We start from the raw sequence: 27,463 nt of genomic DNA, 5'->3' as shown, positions 1-27,463 counted from the left end.
CCCAAAATTTTCTAGATCAGCCTCAAAATGACCCTAAAAATCCTTATTTAAAAAAAAAAATGCATGGTTGCTTTGTCCCCCCCCCCCCCCCCCCACACACACACACACCTAATGCCTCCCAGACCCCCCAAATCTGCCAATATTCCGGGCCTGTTTTAAGAAGTTACCGAGTTGTCTGGTGTGCACCTTAATTCCAGTAATCTTAATCGTGTAGTGTTTCTTAATTCTTAAAGAACCAGAATTCTCCGGTAAGTATCAGTTTTTCCATAGCCATGTTGTTTGATATTTGGTACTGATTTGTATTCAGTTATCATCATTATTATTATTATTATAACTTCTAATGTGTATCATTATCATTTTTATTATATTTTTTTTCATTTTCAAATTTTTTCTAATGTAGCAGATATTAGCTTCAGTTCTCCAGTAGTTAATATCTACATTCACTTTGTTTGATATTTGAGAGTACACGAACTCATTATTTATTGTTTTTGGCAATAAATGCTTAAATTGTGTGTGTGTGTGTGTGTGTGTGTGTGTTGATTTGTCTGTATATGTGTCTGTTTGTGTAGATGTATGTACGTATTCCCTTTTAAAAATATCATTTCATTCATATATCCTTAGCATACACATTTACTTCATTTCTTACCACTTCTATGATGATAATATTAATAATACTAATGATAATGATAATAATATTGAATTGGCATGGCAGCATTTATTATATCTAGTGACTCAAAGAAACAAATCCGAGAGAAATTGTAATAGTAGTAGTAGTAGTAGTAGTAGCAATAGTAGTAGCAATAGTAGTAAGGGTAAAAGGGATTGAGTACTTGTTATGAAATATATGGGAGTAGATTGTATGGGAAGGAAGGTTAGGGAGGGAGGAACTACAAAAAAAAAGAGAAAAAAAATGCTTTAAAGATTTGAACACTAGATGCTCGTAGATAAGATACAACCAGCATATCTCACTCTTATTACAATGCACACACACACACACACACACACACACACAGACCGGATAACTGGGGAAACATACAATCTTCTTAGAAACATAAAAGCGGCATTTACATATTTAGATGAAGAAATGGTGAAGAAATTAATAACATTGATGATACAGCCAAGACTGGAATATGCAGCATTAGTGTGGTCACCTAGATTGAAGAAAGAAATTAGAAAGTTGGAAAGAATACAGAGAGCAGCGACTAAACTACCAGAAACTCTTGAGAGAACATACTTATGAAGAAAGACTGGAGACATTGGGGCTAACAACACTGGAGAGAAGAAGAGAGAGAGGGGACCTAATAGCATTATACAGGATACAAGAGGGATTGGAGAAATTGGACAGGGAAGACTTGGTGGTACGTGACAGGAGTGTGCAAGAGGGAATAGTAAGAAACTGAAGAGTGTCTGTAGGAGAGACATCAAGAAATACAGTTTTCCATACAGAAGCATAACAACATGGAACGGACTTGACGAGGAGACTGTGTAAAAAAACGATTCATGAATTTAAAGCCAAACTGGATAATAAGCGTTATGGTGACGAGATAGCACGAGCCTAGTACGGCTCTTTTCCTGTATTTCACAACTACTACTAGGTAAAGACACACACACACACACACACACAACTGTTGCTAAAATCATTAACCTAAGCATGCAGTTTACCTTACCTCACCTAACCTAACCTAACCTAACCTTACCTTACCTAACCTAACCTTATCTTACCTTACCTTACCTTACCTTACCTTACCTCAAATAACCCTCCATTGCTACCTCTCACTCATTAACCATCCATGATCTGTGTTGGTGATTGTGGTGGTGGTGTTATTATGTAGAAGGAGTGTACTGGTGGTGATGGCCCAGAGCAGCGGCAACACCAGCAACACCAGACGCAGCACCAGTCATCACCACCACGGCCGCCGCCACTGTCCCGCGGCCTCCACTGGCTGCGGCGGCTGGTTAAGTAAGTGGCCCAAGGTAGGTGGTAGTGGTGTTGTGTTAGGAAGGAGGGCGGCGGTGGTGATGGTGGTAGAGACGAAGGAAGGCTTGGTGGTGGTGGTGAAGGAAGGCAGGGAAAGATGGGTAGATAGAATGGTTTTGATTGTGGTGGTGGTGGTTGTGGTGGAAGTAATGAAGGAAAGAACTAATGATAAATTTGATAATGAGTAAGGAAGAAAGGTGCGATAGTTTACGTCAAAAAAAAAGGAAGGAAGGAGGAACAACTGGATGACGTAAAGGAAAGAAGGAAGGAGAAAGCAAGCCAAAGTAGGTTAGGAAGAATGGAAGGAGGAGAACTTTTGTGTGTGTGTGTGTGATTTCAGGTCAGGTCAGGTCAAATGTGACTTAAAACACTGTACATAGCCTATTATCATTGCTGACTGTATCCATAAATAGTTAGATGGCTGATTGACTGACTGACCGGCTGATTGACTGACTGGCTGATTGACTGATTGGCTGATTGACTGACTGGCTGATTGACTGACTGGCTGATTGACTGACCGGCTGATTGACTGACTGGCTGATTGACTGACTGGCTGATTGACTGACTGGCTGATTGACTGTCTGGCTGGACGATTGACTGACCGGCTGATTGACTGACTGACTGATTGACTGACTGACTGGCTGATTGACTGACTGGCTGATTGACTGGCCGGCTGATTGACTGACTGGCTGATTGACTGGCCGGCTGATTGACTGACTGGCTGATTGACTGGCTGGCTGATTGACTGGCTGGCTGATTGACTGACTGGCTGATTGACTGACTGGCTGATTGACTGACTGGCTGATTTGACTGGCTGGACGATTGACTGACTGCCTGAACGATTGACAGACTGGCTGATGGAATAACTGGCTGACTGACTGGGTGATTGACTGACTGGCTGGCTAACACACACTCACTCACTAGCTGTCTGTCTAAATGTCTGATGGTGACTGGCTTATTACTGACTGATTGACTGACTGGCTGGGGAATGTATGTATATCCTATCTGTACATAAATTAGGTAAATATATGTGCTTTCTCATATATGTCTTTTCACACACACACACACACACACACACACACACACACACACACACACACACACACACACACACACACAGTTTCTCAATGGACTTACACACACACACATCCATTGGTATTTCTCAAGTCTTCCACAATACTTTACCTCCGAGCTGTTTGGTCACCTTCTCGCAACACAGCTTGTTTGTTACCACCTGCCTGCTGTTGCCACTGCCTCACCTCTCCCCTCATTCCCTCACTCGGCCCCTCTTTGCAAGTCATGCCGTATATGCTCATGTAAAAATCAGCACCCCACCACAGCACACCCTTCCTCCCATGTAAAAAACAGCCCCCACACACATGAAACACACACACCCTTCCTCCCATGTAAAAAACAGCCCCCACACACACAGGAAACACACACACCCTTCCTCCCATGTAAAAAACAGCCCCCTCAACTCCCCCCTCAATACATACACACCCTCCCATGTAAAAATCAGCCCCCTCCTCCCCCCCCTCCACACACACACCCTTCCTCCCATGTAAAAATCAGACCCCTCCCCCTCCACACACACACCCTTCTTCCCATGTAAAAAACAGCCCCTTCCTCCCCTCCACACACATATCCTTCCTCCCATTTAAAAATCAGCCCCCCCCCCCCCCTCCACACACACACGCACACACCCTTCCTCCCATGTAAAAATCAGCCCCTCCTCCCCCCTCCACACACACCATTCCTCCCATGTAAAAACCAGCTCCCCCCTCCTCCCCTCACACACATATCCTTCCTCCCATGTAAAATCAGCCCCTCCTCCCCTCCACACACACACACACACCCTTCCTCCCATGTAAAATCAGCCCCTCCTACCCCTCCACACACACACACACCTTTCCTCCCATGCAAAAATCAGCCCCTCCCCTCAACACACACATCCTTCCTCCCATGTAAAATCAGCCCCTCCTCCCCCCTCCACACACACACACCCTTCCTCCCATGCAAAAATCAGCCCCTCCCCCTCAACACACGTATCCTTCCTCCCATGTAAAAATCAGCCCCTCCCCCCCTCCACACACACACACCCTTCCTCCCATGTAAAAACAGCCCCTTCCTCCCCTCCACACACATATCCTTCCTCCCATGTAAAAATCAGCCCCTCCTCCCCCACATCCACACACACACAACCTTCCTCCCATGTAATCAGCCCCTCCTCCCTCCACACACACACAAACACCCTTCCTCCCATGTAAAAATCAGCCCCTCCCCCTCAACACATGTATCCTTCCTCCCATGTAAAAAACAGCCCCCTCCTCCCCCCTCCACACACATCCTTCCTCCCATGTAAAAACAGCCCCTCCTCCCCACCTCCACACACACATCCTTCCTCCCATGTAAAAAAACAGCCCCCTCCTCCCCCCCCTCCACACACACACCCTTCCTCCCATGTAAAAATCAGCCCCCTCCTCCTCCCTCTCCACACACACACACCCTTCCTCCCATGTAATAATCAGCCCCTCCCCTCCCTCCACATACACACACCCTTCCTCCCATGTAAAAAACAGCCCCTTCCTCCCCCTCCACACACACACCCTTCCTCCCATGTAAAAATCAGCACCCTCCTCCTCCTCTATACACACACACACATACACATCCTCCCATGTAAAAAACAGGCCCCCCCCACACACACACACACACACACCCTCCCATGATATGTTTGTTTGACGTCCTCTCCCGCCCCCCACTTGTGATTGTTACGTTCTCGGAAAAGCACTCAGCAATTGCACTTGTAGGTGATAAGGGCGCCTTCCTTAAACCTTATCATAAGTGACCTTCAGCCTTAAAAATACTTGATAGTGAGAAGCAAATATGAAACCGTCACCGCCACACTTCCCCCAGGAAATGCATACGTGAAATGGCATAAATTAAAACTGAACCCATTGAAAAAGGTGAGCCAGATGGATTGTAAAGAGAGCAAACTACACCCGAAATTGACCTCCCTTTTGGCCACCCTCTACGAAATTGACCTCCCTTTTGGCCACTACGAAATTGACCTCCCTTTTGGCCACCCTCTACGAAATTGACCTCCCTTTTGGCCACCCTCTACGAAATTGACCTCCCTTTTGGCCACTCTACGAAATTGACCTCCCTTTTGGCCACTCTACGAAATTGACCTCCCTTTTGGCCACCCTCTACGAAATTGACCTCCCTTTTGGCCACCCTCTACGAAATTGACCTCCCTTTTGGCCACCCTCTACGAAATTGACCTCTGTTTTGGCCACCCTCTACGAAATTGACCTCCCTTTTGGCCACCCTCTACGAAATTGACCTCACTTTTGGCCACCCTCTACGAAATTGACCTCCCTTTTGGCCACCCTCTACGAAATTGACCTCCCTTTTGGCCACTCTACGAAATTGACCTCCCTTTTGGCCACTCTACGAAATTGACCTCCCTTTTGGCCACCCTCTGAAATTGACCTCGATTTTGGCCACCCTCTACGAAATTGACCTCCCTTTTGGCCACCCTCTACGAAATTGACCTCCCTTTTGGCCACCCTCTACGAAATTGACCTCCCTTTTGGCCACCCTCTACGAAATTGACCTCCCTTTTGGCCACCCTCTACGAAATTGACCTCCCTTTTGGCCACCCTCTACGAAATTGACCTCCCTTTTGGCCACCCTATCAGAAATTGACCTCCTTTTGGCCACCCTCTGAAATTGACCTCCTTTTGGCCACTCTACGAAATTGACCTCCTTTGGCCACCCTCTACGATTTTGACCTCCCTTTTGGCCACTCTACGAAATTGACCTCCCTTTTGGCCACCCTCTACGAAATTGACCTCCCTTTTGGCCACCCTCTACGTAATTGACCTCCCTTTTGGCCACCCTCTACGAAATTGATCTCTCTTTTGGCCACTCTCTACGTAATTGACCTCCCTTTTGGCCACCCTCTACGAAATTGACCTCCCTTTTGGCCACCCTCTACGTAATTGACCTCCCTTTTGGCCACCCTCTACGAAATTGATCTCTCTTTTGGCCACTCTCTACGTAATTGACCTCACTTATGGCCACCCTCTACGAAATTGACCTCCCTTTTGGCCACCCTCTACGTAATTGACCTCCCTTTTGGCCACCTTCTACGAAATTGATCTCCCTTTTGGCTTTACTTTTGTCTGTTGTGGGAGCAGTGAATAGCAGGCTTTTTTTTTTTTTTTTTTTTTTTAAACCGTCTGTTGTAAAAAAAAAAATTACGGTAAATAATGACGATTGTAAAGAGGGGAAAACCTGTACATATATTTAAACCCGTCAGAAATTACGACTTTTATAGAAACTTCCCTCCAGAAATCGACCCTAAAAATCATTAAAAAAAAATTTGTAGAGAGCAAACTTAATTAAATAATGACGATTGTAAAGAGGGGAAAACCTGTACATATATTTAAACCCGTCAGAAATTACGACTTGTATAGAAACTTACCTCCAGAACTTGACCCTAAAAATCATAAAAAATAATGTAAAGAGAGCAAACATAATTAAATAATGATGATTGTAAGGAGGGGAAAACCTGTATATTTAAACCCCTTGGAAATTACAATGTATATAGAAACTTGCCTCCAGAACTTGACCCAAAAAATCATAAAAAAAAAAAAAATGTAAAGAGTAAACATAATTAAATAATGATGATTGTAAGGAGGGGAAAACCTGTATATTTAAACCCCTTCAGAAACTATGATGTATATAGAAACTTGCCTCCAGAACTTGACCATAAAAAACGTTAATAAAAAAAGTTCCGTTATTCCAAAATCATACACGGTAATTGTCGCAGTTCTTGCCAACCATAGCTAAGGCATCTCATTAGGAAGGCAAAGTTGAGTGTGAGAAGCTAAATGGTGACACAGATGAGTGGACGAGTGAGGACAGTGATGAGTTTAGTGATAGTGATGAGTCATAATAGTATTGACAGAGGAAGGTTAAAAGATAAAATAGAGGAGATATGAGGCGTATAGCGTACAAGGAGTGACCTGTTAGAAGCTGAGTGAACGAGGAGTGATGACGATGATGAGTTTAGCGATAGTGATGAGTCATAATAGTATTGACAGAGGAAAGTTAAAAGATAAAATAGAGGAGATATGAGGCGTATAGCGTAAAAGGAGTGACCTGTTAGAAGCTGAGTGAACGAGGAGTGATGACGATGATGAGTTTAGTGATAGAGATGAGTTATAAGTGTGTTGACAGAGGAAAGTTAAAAGATAAAATAGAAGAGACATGAGGCGTATAGCGTAAAAGGAGTGACCTGTTAGAAGCTGAGTGAACGAGGAGTGATGACAATGATGAGTTTAGTGATAGTGATGAGTTATAAGTGTGTTGACAGAGGAAAGTTAAAAGATAAAATAGAAGAGACATGAGGCGTATAGCGTAAAAGTAGTGACCTGTTAGAAGCTGAGTGGACGAGAGTGACGGCAGCGATGAGTATTGATAGAGATGAGTTATAAGAGTGATGATGGAGGAAGGTTAAAAGATAGAATAGAGAGGAAATATAAGGCGTAAAGCGTAAAAGGTGACTTGTGAGAAGCTAATAGATAAGCAAGGAGTGACGGCAGTGATGAATATTGATAGAGATGAGTTATAAGAGTGATGATGGAGGAAGGTTAAAAGATAGAATAGAGAGGAAATATAAGGCGTAAAGCGTAAAAGGTGACCCGTGAGAAGCTAATAGATAAGCAAGGAGTGACGGCAGTGATGAATTTAGTGAGTGAAAATGATAGCTACGATAGTGGTGACAGAGGAAGGTTAAAAGATAAAATAGAGGAGATATGAAGCTTATTTAGTAAAAAGTGTCAACCTGCCATTTGTATACAGTTGCCCCTCAAATAGTACGGTTTCCAATAGTTCGGTTTCAGTTTTATACGGATGGTCATGGAAGATCTTTTAGGATTTTTAAATTTCCTGCTTATTGGGAAATTTGAAAATCCTAAAAAATCATCGTATAAAATCCACATAAAACCAAAACCGTACTATTTGAGGGACGACTATAATTTTGAGCAAGTTGTGTTTTCAAGCATTCTAAGGTCGTTATTTTAGTCTCAAAGGGTAAAGAGATGATAAATAAGGTCGCATGTTGGCACTATAATTGTTGTTGTTGTTGTTCTCGGGTCACTCGCTCGCTCTCGACCCACGCACATGCACTCTTGCCTCATGTGCGTGTGTGTGTGCGTAATGCTCACACCCACCATACGCACATGATTATACAAGGTGAGTATGTGTTTGCTTGTGTTAATGCATCTTGGTCTGTCTGTGTGTGTGTGTGTGTGTTTGTGCATGTGAAGGTGTGTGTTGGTTCTCTAAATACTACATACATACATAAACAATCCTTTTTTTATTTTTTTTATTTTCTATTTACTTATTCATTTTTATTTTTTATTCTATTATTTTATTTCTTTATTTATTTTTTTTTTTTATTTATTTATTTAATTTATTTATTTATTTATTTATTATTATTATTTTTTTTTTATGGACGCTCCTCGACTTGCAGTTACTAGGTTACATTCTAATAAACTTCTTACTTTTTCTTACTCTTTACCCGTTACTCCTTTACTCCTTTACTTTTTTATTTATTTATTCATTTTTCATTTTTTTTTCCATTTCATTTATTTTTTGTACAGACGCCCCTCGACTTACAATTATCAGGTTACGTTCTAATAAACTCACTTTGCATAGAAATATACCAGACGAATCTGCACCTATCGGACACCAATAATCCAGCCTGTAATATATCGTAGAACACTCAACACAGCCTACAGTTCCACAAAATCACCCAACACCGCAATATTCCATCGCAAAACATCAAAAAGCGTATCGAAATTCAAAGTACGGACTCGGCCTATTACGTACATCAATATCGCGCTCTCTGCCTATTACGTACATCAATATCACACACTCTGCCTATTACATACATCAATATCACACACTGCCTGTTACGTACATCAATATCACACACTGCCTGTTACGTACATCAATATCGCACACTCTGCCTGTTACGTACATCAATATCACACACTGCCTGTTATGTACATCAGTATCACACACTGCCTGTTACGTACATCAATATCACACACTCTGCCTATTACGTACATCAATATCACACACTCTGCCTGTTACGTACATCAATATCACACACTGCCTGTTATGTACATCAGTATCACACACTGCCTGTTACGTACATCAATATCACACACTCTGCCTATTACGTACATCAATATCACACACTCTGCCTATTACATACATCAATATCACACACTGCCTGTTACGTACATCAATATCACACACTGCCTGTTACGTACATCAATATCACACACTGCCTGTTACGTACATCAATATCACACACTCTGCCTGTTACGTACATCAATATCACACTCTGCCTGTTACGTACATCAATATCACACACACTGCCTATTACGTACATCAATATCACACACTTTGCCTATTACGTACATCAATATCACACACTCTGCCTGTTACGTACATCAATATCACACACTCTGCCTGTTACGTACATCAATATCACACACTCTGCCTGTTACGTACATCAATATCACACACTCTGCCTGTTACGTACATCAGTATCACACACACTGCCTATTACGTACATCAATATCATACACTGCCTATTATGTACATCAATATCACACTGCCTATTACGTACATCAATATCACACACACTGCCTGTTACGTACATCAATATCACACACACTGCCTGTTACGTACATCAATATCACACACTCTGCCTGTTACGTACATCAATATCACACACTCTGCCTATTACATACATCAATATCACACACTGCCTATTACGTACATCAATATCTCACACTCTGCCTGTTACGTACATCAATATCACACACTGCCTGTTACGTACATCAATATCACACACACTGCCTGTTACGTACATCAATATCACACACACTGCCTATTACGTACATCAATATCTCACACTCTGCCTATTACGTACATCAATATCACACACTCTGCCTATTACGTACATCAATATCTCACACTCTGCCTATTACGTACATCAATATCACACACACTGCCTGTTACGTACATCAATATCACTCACTCTGCCTATTACGTACATCAATATCTCACACTCTGCCTATTACGTACATCAATATCACACACTCTGCCTATTACGTACATCAATATCTCACTCTGCCTATTACGTACATCAATATCACACACAATGCCTGTTACGTACATCAATATCACTCACTCTGCCTATTACGTACATCAGTATCACACACACTGCCTGTTACGTACATCAATATCACACACTGCCTGTTACGTACATCAATATCACACACTCTGCCTGTTACGTACATCAATATCACACACTCTGCCTGTTACGTACATCAGTATCACACACTCTGCCTGTTATGTACATCAATATCACACACTCTGCCTGTTACGTACATCAATATCACTCACTCTGCCTATTACGTACATCAATATCACACACACTGCCTGTTACGTACATCAATATCACACACACTGCCTATTACGTACATCAATATCACACACTCTGCCTATTACGTACATCAATATCACTCACTCTGCCTATTACGTACATCAATATCACACACAATGCCTGTTACGTACATCAATATCACTCACTCTGCCTATTACGTACATCAATATCACACACTGCCTATTACGTACATCAATATCGCACACTCGTAAAGTTTGGAAGTCATTAGTCGGGGCATGGCAAGTAGAAGAGTGTCTATTCTGTTTACCTTGTCTGTGTCTGTCTGATATTGATTTATCTTCTGTCCACCTATTCTCTATTCTATTGGAGCAGCGTCTAGTGGGCTTTGTTGTGTTTTGTTATGTTTTTTTGGCCTTGAACTTTTTCCTCTATCATAAAAAAATGTGTGTTTGTGAATGCCAGCAAGTCTGTGTATGCATGATAGCTATTCATTCCTTGGCACACACACACACACACACACACACCTATACACACACACTCACATCTATACACACACACACACACACACACACACCTATACACTTACACACACATACGCAAACACTTACGCACATACTCACACACAAACACTCACACACGCACACCTGTTAGCATGCGCGCACACCTGAGTTGATTGCATCTGCTACTTAATTTATTTTTCGCCTAATTTGCACTTGCTTACCTTACCTGCATGTTCTGTTACTAAACCACATTAGGAGGAGGAGGAGGAGGAGGAGGAGGGGGTGTAGGTAAGGCCAGGAAGAGTAGGAAGGTTTTATTAGAAGACTTTTTTTTTACATTATTCAAGAGCTTAGATTTTTAGTTTGCTAGTCAGGATGAATAAGTTTTTTGTTTGTTTTTCTCATTTTCACTCTCTCATTCTCTTGCTTCCATTCTCTCTCTCTCTCTCTCTCTCTCTCTCTCTCTCTCTCTCTCTCTCTCTCTCTCTCTCTCTCTCTCTCTCTCTCTCTTCCAATTTCTCTTCCGGTTTCTCTCACTTCCACTTCCAATCTCTCTTTCTCTTCCTCTCTCTTCCACTTCCAATCTCTCTTTCTCTCCCTCAACCATCTTTCTCCCTACTTTCCTCTCCCTTCCTCACTCAGCCTTTTTTCTCTCCCTCCCTCTCACTTTCACTTTCACTCACCCTTCTCCCTTCCTCTCACTCAACCCTCTGTCTCTCCCCCTCTCTCTCCATCAACTCCCTTTCTCTCCCTCTCTTTCTCTCTCCATCAACCCCTTTTCTCTCTCCGTCAACCCTCTCCCTCTCTCCCTACCCCCACCTCATTCCCTCCATCCCTCCCTCTCTCTCTCTCTCCCCCTCCTGCTCACTTACCCCTCTCTCCCTCTCCTTCAGATGACCACCATGCCCGGGTTGCCGACACGACCTTGCATATACGACATTGACCTTGATCTGGAGACGGAGGAGGTCATGGGACTGTTCTGAGCACCACCACCTCCACCTCCGCTGTTGATATCGAAGGGGAAGAAAATGATGTGGAGGAAGAGAGAGGGAGAGGGAGAGAGAGAAGGGATGCCAGGATGCTACTGAAGAGATTTGCTGCTTTATTCCTTTGTTTTGTTTTGTTTGAAGTTGATTTTGTATTTTTTTCTATTTTCTCAGTATTTTTTCTTGTTGTTTTTGTTTGTGTTACTTTCCACATCCTTTTTTTTCTTTTCCTCCTTTCCTCTTTTCAGTAATCTTTTCATTTTTTTTCTAATTCCTCTATTTTTTTTACATATTTTATTTTAATTTCTATCATCTTTTTTTTCTATTTTCTCTTGTTATACTTTCCACCTCTTCCTTTTTTCTTTTCCTCCTTTCCTCTTTTCAATAATCTTTTTCCTTTTTTTTCTAATTCCTCAATATTTTTTTCACTTTTTATTTTACTCAATCATCTTTTTTCAATTTTCTCTTGTTATACTTTCCTCCACCTCCTTTTTTATTTTTTCCTCCTTTCCTCTTTTCAGTAATCTTTTTCATCCTTTTTTTCTAATTCCTCAGTGTTTTTTTTACATATTTTATTTTACTTTCTAACTCACATTTTTCTGTTTCCTCATCATTATCATTTTTCCTTATTATACTTTCCACATCCTCCTTTTCTCTCTTTTCCTCCTCCTTTCCTCTTTTCAGTAATCCAATTTTGTTTCATCTTCCTTTTCCTTTTCTCTCTATTAATAATCTTGTTTTAGGGACAGACAGACATCCCTTCGTTATCTTTTCATTTAACTTTCCTAATGACAGAAAAAAGCAAAAAAAAAAGAGGGAAAATAAGGTAAAGGTGGAACTCAAGATTAAGGAAAGCATGTAAGTCCTTTTTTGTGTCATTGTTATGTTTCTTGCTCAAAGTGATGCTGCTGTTGTTGTTGTTATTGCTGCTGCTGTTGTTTTTTATGTACTCCTTCCATTGTGTCTTCCTTTCTCTCTCCTCTTTCTTCCTCCTTCCTCTCTTTCTTCCAATATGTTCTCTTACTTTCTCTTCTTTGTCTTTCTTGCACTCTTCCAATATCTCTCTCTTCCTATCTCTTCCAATCTCTCTCCCTTTCTCTCTCCTTCCTGTATTTCTCTTCCTTTCTCCTTCCTCTTTTTCTTCCAATATTTTCCTCTTCCTTTCTCTTCCAATATCTCTCTTCCTTTCCATTCTAATCTCTTCCTTTCTCTCCTTCCTCTCTCTCTTCCAATCTCTCTTCCCCAATCCCTTTCAAAATATCTCTTATCCACTTTCTTCCATTCTTGCAATATCTATCTATTTCTCTCCTAATCTCTTCCAGTATCGATAACAACATAGAGAGATTCAATACAAAAATGCCATCACTAGTTTTTATATACTTAAGTAGCTATATAGATTTAATATGAAGAGCTTATCATTAATATTGTTATCTGTATGTTTAATTAGTCAGATTTAGGTTTGCATTCTTAAACATTTCCACGACTAATCTCACACCCCATTAATATTTCTCTGCTTATATATCGGGCCCAGAGAGGGAAGGTCAAGTCACATTTTGTTGATATGTTTAATGATTGTTATATTCCATCCATCTTGTTATTTTTACTATCAAGTACGTATGTAAAAAGTGATATGCAGTCTGTTATTTTGTTCTGTGCTTATATATCAAGTTCAGAAAGGGAAGGCCAAGTCATAGTTTGTTGATATTTTAGTGATTCTGTTATATTTCATCCATCCTGTTATTTTATCTATCAGTACTTAAAAGGTGATATCCAGTCTGTTGTGTTCTCTGCTTATATATCAAGTTCGGTAAGAGAAGCTCAAGTCACAGTTTGTTGATATATTTAGTGATTCTTATATTCCATCCATCTTGTTATTTTTTCTAGCAAGTACATACAAAGTGATATCCAGTCCATTAATATGTTCGCTGCTTATGTATCAAGTTCAGGAAGGTCACAGGTTGTTGATATATATAGTCATTGCCATCCTACATCCATCGTAGTTTTACATGTCAAGCAAAATATAATTCCCGTCCATATCAAGCAGAAAGTGATATCGCGTCCATTAATTTCTTTCCCTGTTTATATATCAAGTTCACAGGTTGTTGATATATAGTCTTTCCATCTTCCATCTATCGTAGTTTAATCTCTCAAGGAAAATTTAATGTCCTGTCCATATCAAGCAGGAAGTGATATTGCATCCATTAATTTCTTTCCCTGTTTATATATCAAGTTCACAGGTTGTTGATATATAGAGTCTTTCCATCTTCCATCTATCGTAGTTTAATCTCTCAAGGAAAATTTAATGTCCTGTCCATATCAAGCAGGAAGTGATATTGCGTCCATTAATTTGTTTCTCTTCTTATATATCAAGGTTGGGAAGGCCACAGGTTGTTGATATATAGAGTCATTCCATCTTCCATCCGTCTAGTTTTATCTGTCAAGCAAAATATAATGTCCCGTCCATATCAAACAGAGGGTAATATTCAGTCCATTAATTTGTCCTCCTGCATATTTACAAGGTTCGGGAAGTTCACAGGTTGTTGATATATAGAGTCTCTCCATCTTCCAACCATTTAGTTTTATCTGTCAAGCAAAATATGATGTCCCGTCCATATCAAGCAGAAAGTGATATCGCGTCCATTAATTTGTTTTTCTTCTTATATGTCAAGTTGAGGAAGGTCATAGGTTGTTGATATATAGAGTCTCTTCATCTTCCAACCATTTAGTTTTATCTGTCAAGCAAAATATAATGTCCCGTCCATATCAAGCAGAAAGTGATATCACATCCATTAATTTGTTTCTCTTCTTATATGTCAAATTGAGGAACTTCACAGGTTGTTGATATATAGAGTCTCTCCATCTTCCATCCATCGTAGTTTTATCTGTCAAGCAAAATATGATGTCCCGTCCATATCAAGCAGAAAGTGATATCACATCCATTAATTTGTTTCTCTTATATATCAAGGTTGGGAAGGCCACAGGTTGTTGATATATAGAGTCTTTCCATCTTCCATCCATCGTAGTTTTATCTGTCAAGCAAAATATGATGTCCCGTCCATATCAAGCAGAAAGTGATATCGCGTCCATTAATTTGTTTCTCTTCTTATATGTCAAATTGAGGAACTTCACAGGTTGTTGATATATAGAGTCTCTCCATCTTCCATCCATCGTAGTTTTATCTGTCAAGCAAAATATGATGTCCCGTCCATATCAAGCAGAAAGTGATATCGCGTCCATTAATTTGTTTCCCTGCTTATATATCAAGGTTGGGAAGGTTGCAAGTTGTTGATACATTAGCCATTCCATCTTCCATCCATCCTGTTATTTTATCTATTAAGCAAAGGACTTGTACTTCATAGCAGATTCTTATATCCTATCCTCATACCAGAGTCTTGCCAACATAACATAATAATTTTCTCTCCCTCTGATGGTGTTGGGCTTCTTTCCCTCACTCACAGATATGGAAGAAGAGAAAGTCAGGTTGTACAGAAGGGAAGAAGAGAAGGGAGACAGAGAAATCATGTTGACAGAAGGGAGAAAGAGAAGATCAGATTGACAGAAGGGAGGAAGAGAAATCAGGTTGACAGAAGGAAAGGACAGAAGGGAAAAAGAGAAGATCAGGTTAACAGAAGGAAAGGACAGAAGGGAGAAAGAGAAGATCACGTTGACAGAAGGGAAGAAGAGAACGGAGGAAGAGAAATCGGGTCTCACAAAAAGGGAGGAAGATATCACATTGCACAGAAGAGAAGGGAAAGTTGAACAAAGAGGGAGGAAGAGAGGAACTGGCTATACTTTAACCATGGCAGCATTCAGATCAAGAGGATAAGAAAGTTCAAATTTTGGTAGCACTAGTAACATGCGTAGTTAGAATATTTGAAGTGTTTGTGAGAGGTTAGGGAGTTCCAAGACTTAATCCTCTTTGTCCTCCTCCTAAACCTCTTCTAAAGCTCTTAATCCTCTTTGTCCTCCTCCTAAACCTCTTCTAAAGCTCTTAATCCTCTTTGTCCTCCTCCTAAACCTCTTCTAAAGCTCTTAATCCTCTTTGTCCTCCTCCTAAACCTCTTCTAAAGCTCTTAATCCTCTTTGTCCTCCTCCTAAACCTCTTCTAAAGCTCTTAATCCTCTTTGTCCTCCTCCTAAACCTCTTCTAAAGCTCTTAATCCTCTTTGTCCTCCTCCTAAACCTCTTCTAAAGCTCTTAATCCTCTTTGTCCTCCTCCTAAACATCTAAACCTCTTAATCCTTTTCTAAACCTGTTAATCCCTCCTAAACCTCTTCTAAAGCTCTTAATCCTCTTTGTCCTCCTCCCAAACCTCTTCTAAAGCTCTTAATCCTCTTTGTCCTCCTCCTAAACCTCTTCTAAGGCTCTTAATCCTTTTCTAAACCTGTTAATCCGTACGTAATGACAGATGGGTTGCGTTAATGGTGCCTTAGGTAATACAGAATGAAGACAAAAGAATAGTAAGAAATGCCAGTAGTAATTGCAGATGATTTTCCTCAATGGCTTGCCTTAGATTAGATAGTTAATGAATGAAGATGATAGTGTTGATAAATGATAAAACTAACGATACAGCTTTTGTTTACTGAGTGCCTTTGATAGTAAAAGAGGATGTTAGATTAGTCAGATAATATAGGAGTGATAATAAATAGTTTGTCAGTGGAATACCATAGATATTTAATGAATGGAGATGATAGTGTTGATAAATGATAAAACTAATGATACAGCTTTTGTTTACTGAGTACCTTTTGATAGTAAAAGAGTATGTTAGATTAGTCAAATAATAGGAGTGATGATAGATAGTTTTAGTCATTGGCTTGCCATAGATAGTTAATGAATGGAGATAAATGATAAAAGTATTGATATATTTTTTGGTTAATTGAGTGCCTTTAATTGATAGCAAGTAATAACAAATAACAGTAGTGATGGTAAATACACTTGGGTTGATGGAGTGACTGATAGTAAATGGAGATGATAGTTATATAAAGTAATAGTGAATAGTTTGGGGGATGAACTGCCTTAGATAAGAGAGTGAAAACAATAGAATAATAATAGATAATAGTAATAGTAGATAGTTTGTCGAGGGATGATCGTTCGTTTAAGTGCAATGCTGAGTTTTCTTATTAATATTTTGGAGTGAAAAAAAAAAAGAAAAAAAAGAAAAAAGGAGATACCATAAGATTAATTAAACTTCCATTATATAAAACAAGTACCATAATTAACCACACAGAAATGAGAGAATGGTCATGCTTTCTCTTAAGGGACCAATTAAGCCTAGTAAAAGCCATATTTCTTTATCTTGGCCGTAATGTTCTTGGTGATTGTTAGGCATTGGTGGTAGTGTCCTGAATTTTGTCTGTGTGTGTGTGTGGTGTGTAATTTTTTTTTTATTATTATTATTATTATTTATTTATTTTTTTTTTATTATTTTTTTTTTTTTTGGGGGGGGGGGTCATACACACCTGTTTCCACTCTTGCATTTTTTTATTTTATTTATTTATTTTTTTTTTTTTTCCATACCTGTTTTTACTGTTTCCACACCTGCATTTTTATTTTATTTTATTTTTTCTTTTCATTACACACCAGTTTCCACACCTGCTTTTTTTTTATTACACCAGTTTCCACACCTGCACTTAAATTACACACCTTATTTAGTTTCTTCAATGGTTCTTAATTATGCACACCTGTCCCACACCTGCACCATATTTTGTTTTCTTCATATCTTGTATTATTTTTTTTACTGTCCTTTATTGTTCTTATTACACACCTGTTTCCACACCTGCTTTTGAATTACACACCTTATTTTGTTTTTCTAGACCTCTTATTTGATTTTTGTTCTCTATCACACACCCGTTTCCACACCTGCACATGAATTACACACCTTATTTTTTTATTATTATTATTATTACATGCCCGATTCCACACCTGCACTTAAATTACACACCTTATTTTGTTTTCTAGACCTTATATTTACTTTCTTCAATGGCTCTTTATGACACGCCCGCTCCCACACCTGCAAAACTCTTCCGGACAGGTGTGTTTCGGGGAGTGTAGCGTCATGTGCAAGAGGAAGTGTTGTTGCTGTTGTTGTTATTGTTTACTCCTGTTTATTACTGTTTTGTTTATCGGTTCTGTCGTTCGTTGTTCATTGGTGTCAAATGTAAACAGGAAATAAATATTCTCATCGCTTTGCATATCAACTTTAAACTTTACCTTGGCGAGACTTGAGATTGTGATTAGTAGTAGTAGTAGTAGTAGTAGTAGTGGTGGTAGGAGGAGGAGGAGTAACTGTAGTAGTAATAGTTGTAGTAAGAGCTAGTAGTATCAATTATTCTCTCTCTCTCTCTCTCTCTCTCTCTCTCTCTCTCTCTCTCTCTAACACAACCCAACACCCTTTAATTTGACCTCACCCCCACAGACACCCTTCCCAAATCACTCAACCCACTATACATACAATCCACCACCCTTTAATTTGACCTCACCCCCCAGACACCCTTCCCAAATCCCTCAACCCTCTATACATACAATCCAACACCCTTTAATTTGACCTCACCCCCCCAGACACCCTTCCCAAATCCCTCAACCCTCTATACATACAATCCAACACCCTTTAATTTGACCTCACCCCCCCAGACACCCTTCCCAAATCCCTCAACCCTCTATACATACAATCCAACACCTTTTATAATGATCTCAACTCTCCGTTTTCCCGCGATAGGGCTTCAACAACCTTCCAATCTGCATGGCCAAGACTCACCTGTCCCTTACGGCTGACCCCAGCAGGAAGGGCGCACCTACGGGCTTCACCTTGCCTGTGCGGGATGTGAGAGCGTCGGTGGGGGCCGGCTTCCTCTTCCCTCTTGTTGGCACGGTAAGGGTGTGAGAGAGAGAGAGCAAGAGAGTGAGTGAGAGATTTACATAGATATTCAGACCACATAGACGCCATGGCCCATACAAGGTGGTCTCCATGGGCTGATCTTGAGTTGCTGGAAAAGGTGTAGTTCATGTTTTACTGAGGAAGGATAGGACAAGACTTTTTTTATCGGGTATATTTACATAATGCACAAAATATTGCACTGGCTACTACAAGGATGCCCCAAAAAATTAAGTTAACGCATTACATTGTCTTTATGCAGCACGCGAAACATAATGCAAAATATCACCCCGGATGTTACAAGAATGCAGCGAGAAATCAAGACATTATATCAAGTATTTATGTAGTGCACAAAATATCACCCCGGGTGTTACAAGAAATAAACAATGTTATGAAAACCACCACAGTCACCTCCATTATCTTGCTGTGGTGTTCAAGGGTGTAGAGTCGGAGTTCAAATTTTCCGACTGCGACTCCAGAAAATTTTAAAGTTGCGACTCCGACTCCGGCCGACTGCCTGTAGTGCCGGAAGACTCTCTTGAGGTCCTTTTTCTTACATGTATTTACATCCAAATTACGTGTACTCGATATAGACAACATCTAGGTGATGTAAAAGAAAAAAAACTTCACACCTACATTACATGATAAATGATTACGTTATGAGCACGCCTATGGGGTATTTTTTTGAATATATTTAAAATCGGACGAGTACATATTTTTCTCTCAGCGTGGCCGGGAAACCCTAAATTACCATGTGGTGAGGTTTGTTTTCGTAAAATTAAAACCCCTCCCCCTTGGGGGGGCTTTAGAGTAATAGTTGGACATGCGCGTCATAAGACGCTCTTGTCAACATATGCGGTATCATTCGTATATACGTAAAAATTGCATTAGAATATTTTATTTCTTCGTAAATTTTGTCATCTGTCATCCTCTCTTCTTCGCGCGGAGAGGCAGGGGAGGAAGAGAGGTGCCACCGCGCCAGTGCCAAGCGAGAGACAGACGAGAAAAGTATGTCGTACTTTTCTCTCCTCTCCAGCCAAAAAAACGTCCTGACAAATGATGTACAAGCGCAAGGCAACCAGAAAAAGTCACCAACATCAAGAGGGCTTATGGAGCGGCCAAACCTCAGAAAACAAGCAAGAGAGTAGCATAGAAGCAAGGCACTCCCGCGGCACTCGCGCTACCTGGCCACAATGAGGAAGGTGGCGCCTTCTGACACCCTCACCTGCGAGTGAGTAATACTTTCTTAGAAAGGGGGACCAGATGCCTTATCATTCTGAGGTAAGTCAACAAGGTATATACAGTCATATGAGAGAATTTCATACCAATCAGATAAATACAAATGGCAAGACAGAGAGAAATGTAAAAAAAATCTTTGGGAGCCGATATCTCGAAAAGTGTCTTTTTAACCTTCAAATAATTTCACAAAATCGGTAAAACGTCTGAATGACTTTTGTTAGGTATCATTTTAAACTACAACTAAAGGGCGATTTTTTGTTGGAAATGGATTTTCAAAAATGTCAAAAGAAAACGGGACACAGAGTGGAGAAAATGATAAGTGACAAAAAATTGTAATTTTTTTTCTTCGAAGACAAAACAAAAAATCAAAAATTCACTTCCAACAAAATGTAGATAGGTAAACAAAGTTTCTATGGTATTTTTTGCAAACCGATTAACTGAAAAATAAAGCCTGTGAAACAAAAAAATGAAAAACACGCCTAATTTGAGTCTCTCTTAAACTTCAGCCGATTTTGATGAAATTCGCAGAATATCATTTCTTTACATCAACAAACAACATACTAGAATTTCAAAGCTATTGGACATACCGTATGCGCAGGAGGAGACCCTTAAGGAGTCAGAGTCGGGGGTATTTTTGCCGACTCCGACTCCGACTTTGGCCAAAAGTAGCCGACTCCACCAGGGTTGTTTGATTTAAATCAAGATTTATATTTTTTTATTTTTTTATTTCTCTGATTTAAATCTTGATCTTATCCCAGGGCAACATTGTAGAATAGAAAATCAAACAAAGAAACCACTCTTTAACTTTGATATCAATATTTTCCATGTCAACTTCACAAATTTTCCTGAGCTGATATAGATATACCTTCAGTCAGCTACACATGGTCCGTCTAGTGTTCTGGGGCAGAATAATATGTTGACCACCTTTTAGACGGCATATTGCTGAGGCAGAGTGATGGTTTCAAAAGTATTTTCAACGTGAACCACATGTTCTTCTATGTTACCAATTTCCAAATCATGAGCCAAAACATTTAGAATGTGTGCAGGGCAACCATGGGTTTACAACTTCAGTTCATTTGCTTGTTGTAATTGCTCTCATCTTGTTGACATTGGCTGCATTAGATGCTTAAGTCTGTCCTCAAATAGCAAGTTTCTCACCTCGTAGATATTTTTTTATGCTTCCATGGCCTAGAGGTGCGTGCCTAACTACGAATCCGCGGTTCTGGGTTCGAATCCCAACCTGGGCAGTCAGCGTGGAGCTCACCCAGCACTTCATCTTTCCTTTTGCACTGTTCGATAAATAGGTACTGGGGAAACCCAGGAAAGGCAAACTGTGGTAACCTGGATGTCATGCTGACCCTGTGTCCCGGGGTGATGGTCTCTTCCCACCAATGGCTCAAGGGCCACTGTAACGGAGAAGAGCACTGCGGCCACGCTCAGCTACACCATATGCCCCCATCTTTACTCTTTTGGTTGGTCCCAGCCAATTGGTGGTGCAGACAACTGTTTTATATTGCTGCCATCTTGCTTGACTATTCCACCCCCCCTCCTGAACTTCACTTGATCCTCTTTAGAGAGTTTCACTGGAGTCCGGTTGACGGGCAATCATGAGGACAGCATGTGGGTAGTCTTGGGCCCCTCCAAACACTTAAGTGAACTAAAGAAAAGCTATTAAAAGGGACAAAAACACCAACTATAGGAAGTGGCAGTAAAGGAAATATTTGAAACATATGCCCTATTTTTCAAAGAATCCCTTCACATACACACATGGATCAACCACAGCCTTTTCTGATACTTTCATTTGAAGCTGCTGCATTTTTCTTTGTGCAATTTCAGTGAGGATGTGTCTAAAACATGACATGATCTGGTTAGACTGATAACATACTAGACAGAGTTGTGGTGTGGTGCTGGCCAGTGGCTAGCTGGCTGTGGATGGTCAGTCTTAGGACTGGCTCAAACAGCTAGCCAGGTTACTTATGGTGATGCAATATGATACAAGAATACTCCAACTTATGTTTTAAACTAATGCAGAAAATATTGAGGTTTACATGCATTTAATTATTTCTATTTATATAAAAAATATAAAAAGTTAATTTTAAAAGAATTATTTAAATTATATATATATATATATATATATATATATATATATATATATATATATATATATATATATATATATATATTTTTTTTTTTTTTTTTTACAAATAAAACTATTCTGACTCCATTGACTCCGACTCCGACTCCACGGTGGTAGTGGTGTTGGCCAATACCTTCAACACTACGCCACAGTCCACCACAGTCACCTCTTCAATGTCTGTGTGGTAGGCTGCCTTGGCCACCACTTCCAGTCCATCCTCCACCTTACCAAAGAGAGAATGTGGACTATCTACAGTACTATCCCGGTCCTTGGTGAAGATGCCAAACAGACCACGCTGACTTTTAGCCGTTCGGTCCAACCCAAACACATCCCCAGCGCGGTTTGGCCCCGGGTACCCGTCATGAACCTTATCAAGGCCTGGCAGCATGGCGGACGTCCAATGACCATCATTACTCATGTAGTGTCCGCCCTTCACATTCTCTCCCGTGTCCCCCTTCCTCGTTACCTGGTACAGCCTGGTGTTGACGTAGGAGGGGCCGCGCTGCCCTGTGCACAACAGTAAGAACTGTCGGCTTTGCCGGGTGTCGGGGCTCAGACGGATTTTGACCCGCTGCGTCTCACTGCCCGGCCAGGACAGGTCCAGGAACACCGTGCAGGGGGGGGAGGGCGGCACAACCTCGCTCATCTGCAGGATTGCTGCGCCCCGTGGCGGGGGAAGGTCCTTCAGGGCGTGGAGGCACAGCTGGCCAGCTTCAAGGCTTATTCTTGCGTGTCGGCGCTGACCTTCCGCCTGGTGGACAGCAAACACCCGGCCAGCCTCCAGCAGGCGCCTGGCGAGCTGTGTCAGACTGCGAAGGTCCTTGGCCATCAAGCTCTCTGTCCAGATGAAGTGCAGTCTGTCCATGATGGTGGAGTCTGGGTCTGACTGGGGCCTGGGCTCCTCTGTAGTAATGTAAGGGAGTGTTTCCAGGACTGCCTGGACAGCCTGAACAGCCTCCAGGGCTGCACTAGATGTCTCTCTCACCTCCCTGATGATGCTGTCATTGGGAAAACATTCTCGGAACTTCTCCACCGCCTGCTGTGCCTCGTCAGTACAATGAAGCACTTTAGCCACCGCCTCTTCTACTTCTTGCTGTGTTGTAGGGGTGTTCAGCATCTCCAGCATGCCCTGCATCCCCTGCTCCCCCTTCTTCAGCTCCTCCTCCTTGGCCGCCGCACGGGACTCTTCCTGCTGCAGGAGCTCCCTGGCATTCCTGCTCTGGTCCACCAGTCCCAGGAGCCTGTCCTCCAGCTGCTGCTGCCGCTTGCGCCAGCCTGCCAGGGTCGTCTGGTACTGGCCCAGCTGCGACTGAGCCTCTCGGCAGGCGGTGATGGCGGCCACAACTGTGGCCTCCTGTTCCTCCAGAATGGATTTCATTTTTTTGAAGAGATGCGCCCCCTTCTTCTTCCCAGCTGCCCCTGCTGCTCCTTTCCCTTCCCCGGCACTGGGTGGCGGCAAGGCTGCTGCTGCTGCTGCCACCTCAGCGTCTTTCATCTGTCTTATAAGGGTCTCAAAAGCATGGTTGACAGGGAACTGCCCTACCTCGGGCACGGCGTGGCTGACGCAGCACTCTGGGCAGGCAAAACAGCCCAGCACCTTCAGCTGATCTATGCACAGCGTGCAGACAGTGTGGCCGCAGAGCAGGATGCGCGGCCGCTGCACGGTGCCATCATAGCCTGTCATGCACACTGGACACTCCGCAGCGCTGCCAGCAGTGTTCTTGCTCTTCTTCACCTGCCTCTGTTCTGTCATCCCGCTGTCCTTCCTGGTGGTGGTGTTGAGGGGCTGTGATGGTCTGACACACTCTCCTCGTGGCAGTGTTCCGTGAGGTGGTCACGGGCGTGGTGGGCGGACACTCTTCTTTAGGGCGGCACGGCTCTGCCTGGGAGTGGGAGTGACTTTGTGCTCCTCACCGCTATCAGTGTATTTATAGTCTCCAAGTAGACTATCAGTGCACTGATAGTTTCCAAGGAGATAATCACTATACCCTTGGTGACTGGCTGGCTGATTGACTGGCTGGCTGATTGACTGACTGGCTGATTGACTGACTGGCTGATGGAATAACTGGCTGACTGAATGGCTGGCTAACACACTCACTCACTAGCTGTCTGTCTAAATGTCTGATGGTGACTGGCTTATTAACTGACTGAGTGACAGACTGGCTAAGGAATGTATGTATATTCTATCTGTACATAAATTAGGTAAATATATGTGCTTTTTCATATATGTCTTTTCACACACACACACACACACACACACACACAGTTTCTCAGTGGACTTACACACACACACATCCATTGGTATTTCTCAAGTCTTCCACAATACTTTACCTCCGAGCTGTTTAGTCACCTTCTCGCAACACAGCTTGTTTGTTACCACCTGCCTGCTGTTGACACTGCCTCACCTCTCCCCTCACACCCTCACTCGGCCCCTCTTTGCAGTCATGCCGTATATGCTCATGTAAAAATCAGCACCCCACCACAGCACACCCTTCCTCCCATGTAAAAAACAGCCCCCACACACACACCCTTCCTCCCATGTAAAAAACAGCCCCCACACACATGAAACACACACACCCTTCCTCCCATGTAAAAATCAGCCCCCTCCTCCTCTCCCTCCACACACACACACCCTTCCTCCCATGTAAAAATCAGCCCCCCCACACACACACACACACAACCTTCCTCCCATGTAAAAATCAGCCCCCCCACACACACGAAACACACACACCCTTCCTCCCATGTAAAAATCAGCCCCCCCACACACACGAAACACACACACCCTTCCTTTCATGTAAAAATCAGCCCCCTCCTCCGACCCCCACCACACACACACACACCCTTCCTCCCATGAAAAAAACAGCCCTTTCCTCCTCCCCTCCACACACACACACCCTTCCTCCCATGTAAAAATCAGCCCCCTCCGACCCCCGCCACACACACACATCCTTCCTCCCATGTAAAATCAGCCCCTCCTCCCCCCTCCACACACACACACACACCTTCCTCCCATGTAAAAAACAGCCCCCTCAACTCCCCCCTCAATACATACACACCCTCCCATGTAAAATTCAGCCTCCTCCTCCCCCTCCACACACACACACCCTTCCTCCCATGTAAAAATCAGCCCCCCCCCCCCTCCACACACACACACACCCTTCCTCCCATGTAAAAATCAGCCCCCTCCTCCCCCCCCTCCACACACACACACCCTTCCTCCCATGTAAAATCAGCCCCCTCCTCCTCCCCCTCCACACACACACCCTTCCTCCCATGTAAAAAACAGCCCCTTCCTCCCCCTCCACACACACATATCCTTCCTCCCATGTAAAATTCAGCCCCCTCCTCCCCCTCCACACACACATATCCTTCCTCCCATGTAAAAATCAGCCCCTCCCCTCCCTCCACACACACACACACCCTTCCTCCCATGTAAAAACCAGCCCCCTCCTCCCCCACCACACACCCACCCTGCCTCCCCTGTAAAAAAATCAGCACCCTCCGACTCCTCGAGACACACACACATACACATCCTCCCATGTAAAAAACAGCCCCCCCACACACACACACTCACACACACCCTCCCATGATATGTTTGTTTGACGTCCTCTCTCGCCCCCCACTTGTGATTGTGTTACGTTCTCGGTAAATCACTCAGCAATTGCACTCGTAGCTGATAGGGGCGCCTTCCTGGAATCTTATCATAAGTGACCTTCAGCCTGAAAAATACTTGATAGTGAGAAGCAAATATGAAACCGTCACCGCCACACTTCCCCCAGGAAATGCATACGTGAAATGGCATGAATTAAAACTGAACCCATTGAAAAAGGTGAGCCAGATGGATTGTAAAGAGAGCAAACTACACCCGAAATTGACCTCCCTTTTGGCCACCCTCTACGAAATTGACCTCCCTTTTGGCCACCGTCTACGAAATTGACCTCCCTTTTGGCCACCCTCTACGAAATTGACCTCCCTTTTGGCCACCCTCTACGAAATTGACCTCCCTTTTGGCCACCCTCTACGAAATTGACCTCTCTTTTTTCCACTCTTTACTTTTGTCTGTTGTGGGAGCAGTGAGTAGCAGCTTTTTTTTTTTTTTTTTTTTTACTGTTGTAAAAAAAATTACGGTAAATAATGACGATTGTAAAGAAGGGAAAACCTGTACATATATTTAAACCCGTCAGAAATTACGACTTTTATAGAAACTTCCCTCCAGAAATCGACCATAAAATCATTAAAAAATTTGTAGAGAGCAAACTTAATTAAATAATGACGATTGTAAAGAGGGGAAAACCTGTGCATATATTTAAACCCGTCAGAAATTACGACGTATATAGAAACTTACCTCCAGAACTTGACCCTAAAAATCATAAAAAATAATGTAAAGAGAGCAAACATAATTAAATAATGATGATTGTAAGGAGGGGAAAACCTGTATATTTAAACCCCTTGGAAATTACAACGCATATAGAAACTTACCTCCAGAACTTGACCCAAAAAATCATTAAAAAAAAAAAAAAATGTGAAGAGAGTAAACATAATTAAATAATGATGATTGTAAGGAGGGGAAAACCTGTATATTTAAACCCCTTCAGAAACTATGACGTATATAGAAACTTGCTTCCAGAACTTGACCATAAAAAACATTAATAAAAAAAAAAATCCGTTATTCCAAAATCATACACGGTAATTGTCGCAGTTCTTGCCAACCATAGCTAAGACATCTCATTAGGAAGGCAAAGTTGAGTGTGAGAAGCTAAATGGTGACACAGATGAGTGGACGAGTGAGGACAGTGATGATTCTAGTGATAGTGGATCATTATAATAGTGTCAACAGAGGAAGGTTAAAAGATAAAATAGAAGAGACATGAGGCGTATAGCGTAAAAGGAGTGACCTGTTAGAAGCTGAGTGAACGAGGAGTGATGACAATGATGAGTTTAGTGATAGAGATGAGTTATAAGTGTGTTGACAGAGGAAAGTTAAAAGATAAAATAGAAGAGATATGAGGCGTATAGCGTACAAGGAGTGACCTGTTAGAAGCTGAGTGAACGAGGAGTGATGACGATGATGAGTTTAGTGATAGTGATGAGTCATAATAGTATTGACAGAGGAAGGTTAAAAGATAAAATAGAAGAGATATGAGGCGTATAGCGTACAAGGAGTGACCTGTGAGAAGCTGAGTGGACGAGAGTGACGGCAGCGATGAGTATTGATAGAGATGAGTTATAAGAGTGATGATGGAGGAAGGTTAAAAG

At 42.0% G+C, this 27,463-nt stretch overlaps 2 protein-coding genes and 1 long non-coding RNA gene across 58 annotated transcripts in view; 2 read left to right on the top strand and 1 right to left on the bottom strand.

The window, feature by feature from the left end:
* Nucleotides 1–27,463, top strand: part of LOC127009976 (C-1-tetrahydrofolate synthase, cytoplasmic-like) — an 81,856-nt gene that overhangs the window by 29,665 nt on the left and 24,728 nt on the right. For 11 of the 50 annotated variants that reach the window (XM_050883614.1, XM_050883642.1, XM_050883623.1 and 8 more), the window contains exons 22-24: nucleotides 1,833–1,974; nucleotides 11,869–14,059; nucleotides 14,199–15,235. The exons of 1 other annotated variant lie outside the window; for it this stretch is intronic. In XM_050883614.1, coding sequence (XP_050739571.1) covers nucleotides 1,833–1,964 — 132 coding nt within the window. In that variant the 3' untranslated portion in view covers nucleotides 1,965–1,974; nucleotides 11,869–14,059; nucleotides 14,199–15,235. The remainder of the gene's footprint in view (nucleotides 1–1,832; nucleotides 1,975–11,868; nucleotides 14,060–14,198; nucleotides 15,236–27,463) is intronic. 38 more of the 50 variants (XM_050883607.1, XM_050883638.1, XM_050883639.1 and 35 more) reach the window with 24 other exon arrangements.
* LOC127009980 (uncharacterized) lies at nucleotides 4,528–5,974 on the bottom strand. 7 transcript variants are annotated; one of them, XR_007762692.1, is made up of 5 exons: nucleotides 5,773–5,879; nucleotides 5,502–5,656; nucleotides 5,291–5,383; nucleotides 5,167–5,259; nucleotides 4,528–5,019 (listed from the first exon to the last, which is right to left on the bottom strand). It is a non-coding gene; the product is annotated as an uncharacterized LOC127009980 (long non-coding RNA). The 7 variants fall into 7 exon arrangements; XR_007762693.1 differs by lacking the exon at nucleotides 4,528–5,019 and adding an exon at nucleotides 5,034–5,108; XR_007762690.1 differs by lacking the exon at nucleotides 5,773–5,879 and adding an exon at nucleotides 5,926–5,974 and having other exon boundaries at nucleotides 5,167–5,383.
* LOC127009978 (uncharacterized) lies at nucleotides 6,227–11,862 on the top strand. Its single transcript, XM_050883651.1, has 2 exons — nucleotides 6,227–7,547; nucleotides 7,685–11,862. Exon 2 carries the CDS (start codon nucleotides 9,056–9,058, stop codon nucleotides 10,724–10,726), a length of 1,671 nt encoding a protein of 556 aa, XP_050739608.1. The 5' UTR covers nucleotides 6,227–7,547; nucleotides 7,685–9,055; the 3' UTR covers nucleotides 10,727–11,862.

The sequence above is a fragment of the Eriocheir sinensis genome, chromosome 42 (genome assembly GCF_024679095.1).
Source record: "Eriocheir sinensis breed Jianghai 21 chromosome 42, ASM2467909v1, whole genome shotgun sequence".
Classification (NCBI taxonomy): domain Eukaryota; kingdom Metazoa; phylum Arthropoda; class Malacostraca; order Decapoda; family Varunidae; genus Eriocheir; species Eriocheir sinensis.
Note: the sequence above shows the minus strand (reverse complement) of the source record. Positions and strands in the feature narration are given on the sequence as shown.

Bases quoted from the DNA above. Each gene is read 5' to 3' on its own strand.
- LOC127009978 (XM_050883651.1), top strand. From the start codon at position 9,056: ATGTACATCAGTATCACACACTGCCTGTTACGTACATCAATATCACAC.